General features: G+C 51.8%; 1 protein-coding gene across 1 annotated transcript; it reads right to left on the reverse strand.

Moving 5' to 3' along the window:
• Window positions 1-236: 236 nt before the first annotated feature.
• Window positions 237-3,724, reverse strand: LOC137815699 (uncharacterized). The gene is made up of 4 exons (XM_068618812.1): window positions 2,060-3,724; window positions 1,205-1,804; window positions 627-1,069; window positions 237-270 (listed from the first exon to the last, which is right to left on the reverse strand). The coding sequence occupies exons 1-4, from the start codon at window positions 3,722-3,724 to the stop codon at window positions 237-239; spliced, it is 2,742 nt and encodes a 913-aa protein (XP_068474913.1).
• Window positions 3,725-4,139: the final 415 nt, after the last annotated feature.

The following is a 4,139-nucleotide window of genomic DNA, read 5'->3' on the forward strand; positions in this document are numbered from 1 at the left end:
TTTTGCCTGTGCTATCCACGTGGCGCTTCTCGTATGGCTGATGGGATGTTCAGCCACTTGACTTGGTCCTGACATTTTCTGTGCCTCTGACCCACTCTCGACGGCGTATCGTACCCTCGGGCATTCTGTCGATACGACGTTTTCTGAGTGTTAACCAGTGGTGCCAGTGTGTGAACCCAAACCTGTACAACTCGCCATCGATGAGGGTGAACTTGCTGGAGTTCTTTTTTACCTTCCTAGCTTCCGTCGAGTCCATTGGGAGTACGCCATCTGCCATGTATCGCTGGTATGGCGTTATCCATGTGTCCGGCTCGTGGACGGCGCAAACTTGTGTCATCTTTATCTCTCCCACTGGATGCGCTCTAACCCTTGGCGTCCTCAAGGTCTCCTGAGATAGGGACTTATGACTTCTTGCCATCCCTTCCTTTGACTTGCAGATTTGGAGAACTTGGTGGTCTGCCACGAACGCTCGAGGTGTCTTCAGGGTTTCTTGTATGACGGTCCTCTGCCTGCCCCCCTTGCCCGAACTGGCGAGCTTTGCTAGCAAGTCGGCTCGGGCGTTCTGCTCTCTTGGCACATGCACTACTTCGAACGAAACAAAAGACTTCCTCAACTCCTGCACATACTCCAGATAAGCTGCCATCTGCGGATCTTTAGCCTGGAACTCGCCGGTCACTTGGCCTGTGATTAGCAATGAATCGCTCTTGGCCAACAGCACCCTTGCTCCCATCTCCTTTGCCAACAAAACACCAGCGATCAAAGCCTCGTATTCCGCCTGGTTGTTGTTGGCTTTAAAGGCGAATTTTAGGGACTGTTCTATCAACACGCCGTTGGGTCCTTCCAGAATTATCACGGCCCCACTGCCCAACTGGTTAGAGGATCCGTCCACTGAGAGCACCCAACGAAAACCATCTCCGGCGCTTTGCACCGTTTCAGAGGATAATTCGACCACGAAGTCAGCGAAGATTTGTCCCTTGATCGGTCCCCGGGGCTCATACTTGATGTCGAACTCCGACAACTCTACCGTCCATTTTACCATTCTTCCAGCCACATCTGGTTTCTTTAGGACCTTCTGGATAGGTAAGTCGGTCATCACCAACACTATAAAACTCTGGAAGTAGTGGCGCAACCTCCTCGCCGAAAACACTACTGCCAGTGCTGCTTTCTCCAAAGCCTGATATCTCACTTCTGGGCCCTGCAACACCTTGCTGACAAAATAAACGGGTTTCTGAATTTGATCTTGGTCCTGGACGAGCACCGCACTCAGCGCCTTCTCGGTTACGGCGAAGTATAACCTGAGGGGCGCTCCCACTTGGGGTTTGCACAGAACCGGCGGGCTTGCCAAGTACTCTTTGAGTTTTACGAAAGCCTCTTCGCACTCCTTCGTCCAGACAAACCTATTGTTCCTTTTCAGGCACTGGAAATATGGGTGACCCCTCTTTCCACTGGCAGACACGAATCGCGACAGGGCGGCCATCCGACCCGTGAGCTGCTGCACCTCCTTCACCGTAGCAGGGCTCCTCATTGCCAAAATGGCCGCACACTTGTCAGGGTTTGCTTCGATCCCTCTTTCGGTCAAGAGGAAACCTAAGAATTTTCCCGTTTCCACACCGAAAATGCATTTCTCAGGGTTCAGCTTTAGCTTATACTTGGCTATCGTAACGAACAACTCCTCTAAGTCGGCTATATGCTGGTTTTTTTTCAGGGATGTTACGACCATATCGTCAACGTAAGCTTGCATGTTTCTCCCAAGCATAGGTGCAAGCACTTTATCCATCAATCTCTGGTACGTGGCTCCCGCGTTCTTCAGCCCAAAAGGCATCACTTTGTAGCAATAGCACGACTTCTCTGTCATGAAGGCAGTTTTTTCCTCGTCCATGGGGTGCATCTTAATTTGGTTGTACCCCGAGAACGCGTCTAAGAAACTCAACAACTTACACCCTGCTGCGCTGTCCACTAGGGCGTCTATACTCGGCAAAGGATAGGAATCCTTTGGACAGGCTTTATTTAGATCTGTGAAGTCGACACACATTCGCCATTTCCCATTGCTTTTCTTTACCAATACAACCTTGGCGAGCCATTCCGGATACTGTATCTCCTTGATATGGCCTGCCTCGAGGAGTTTTTGCATTTCATCTCTAATCGCCTGTCTCCTTTCTTCATTGAATTTTCTTCTTCTTTGTCGGACTGGTCTAACCTTGGGGTCCATTGCTAGGCGATGACATAAAAAATCGGGGTCGATTCCTAGCATATCCGAGGCAGACCACGCGAACGCGTCCAGATGCCTGCCTATCACCTTGGCGATCTGTTCCTGTGTCCCGTCGTCTAGATTTTTCCCCAACTTGAAAGTTTTACCGCCGATCTCCCTCTCGAGCCAATCTCCAACTGGGCGAGGTCTCCTTTCGCTAGCGAGCAATGCTTTCACAATGCTTGACTCCCTGGCGGCCTCCGGGCAGCTTTCCTCTTCTTCTACCCCAGCGTTGTTCTCAGGCTTCAACTCGACATCTCCCATGGTTACGTCGCCGTTGGTGGCTGCCTCAAATGTCACGTCCATACCCACGTCGCCTTCGGTGGTTCCCCCTGTCGCCGCATCCATGGCCCGTCGGCTTTCTTGCGCATCCTTCGCACCAAGAGGCGGTGTCGTGGTCACATGGCACACTGATCGCCTGTTCTTGAGGCTGTTTTCATAACATCTATTTGCTTCCTCTTGGTCAGATCGGATGGTGACGATTACCCCTTCCATTGAAGGTAATTTGACCTTCATGTGCCTCGTGGAGGGTACGGCTCCTATCCTATTGAGTGTTGGCCTTCCCAATAGGATACTATATGCTGAAGGGGCGTTCACGACAAGGTATTTGATTTTCTCCGTGCGCGAGGTGGTCCCATCTGTGAAGGTTGTTCTTAACTCAATGTATCCCCTGACTTCGACTTGATCGCCCGCAAAACCGTATAAGCAGCCCCCATATGGCCTCAACTGATCTGTGGATAGTTGTAGCCTTTCGAAGGTTGGCCAGAACATCACGTCTGCCGAGCTCCCTTGGTCCACCAAGACCCGATGAACCGTTCTTCCTGCCGTGACGAGCGAGATCACAATGGGATCGTTGTCATGCGGCACAACATCCCTGAGGTCTTCCTTAGTGAACGTGATGTCCACGTCGGGCGAATGGTCCTCGAACACTTCTACTGACATTATGGACCTCGCATACTTCTTACGCTGCGACGCCGTACATCCGCCACCCGAGAACCCACCAGCTATGGTGTGGATTTCACCGAGGACGGGCGCCTCGTGCTGCTTTCCCTCACTGCCCCCTGGTTGCGAGCCTGGTGGTCGTCCCGCCTGTTTCTCCATCAAGTAATCCTTCAGGAAGCCATTCTTCACGAGCTCATCCAACTGATAGCCAAGTGCTAGACAGTTGTTTATATGGTGCCCGAATGCTTCGTGGAATTCGCACCACGACTCCTTGCGAGGCCCTAACACCTTGCCAGCTTTAATCGGTGGCCTCAACCTGTCGGCTATGCTGGGTATCGCAATCAGATCTTTGAGTTCCATCACGAAGCTGTGTCTTGGCGGTTTGCTCGCTTCTCTCCCGTCCTCTACTCGACTCTTAGGTTGAGTCCTTCGTGGCTCGTAAGCGCGTTTCCTGTCAAAGTGTTTCCTTTCTGTGACGGCTTGGTGGACCCGAACAGGTTGCGTGCGTATCTGTGCCTTGGGGCGCGCTGGCATAGTGGTTGTGCATTTCTCATACGTTTCACCTTTTCGAGGCAATATGTTCTACCGCTTATCACCTTATCTCAGCGAAAGTTTTGGGGCGACTGCGGTTAAGCGTCTTACTGAAGGATCCGGGGCGTACTCCCTTCTTGAACGCGTACACAATCATGGGTTCCTCTTTGGTACCTACTTTCACCACCTGTGCCCCAAAGCGGCTTATGTATTCCTTTAGGGTTTCACCTTGGAACTGCTTGACGTCGAAAAGGTCGTACGAGACTGGAGCGGGAGTTCTGTTGGCTAGGTACTGTTCTCTAAATAGTTTTGAAAGTTGGGCGAAGGACGTGATGTGGCCCTCTGGGAGGCTGATGAACTAGTCCATGGCCATCCCTGTCAGGGTGCTCATGAAAAGCTTGCACCTAACAGCGTCCGA

Source organism: Phaseolus vulgaris, chromosome 1, assembly GCF_000499845.2.
Source record: "Phaseolus vulgaris cultivar G19833 chromosome 1, P. vulgaris v2.0, whole genome shotgun sequence".
Lineage (NCBI taxonomy): Eukaryota > Viridiplantae > Streptophyta > Magnoliopsida > Fabales > Fabaceae > Phaseolus > Phaseolus vulgaris.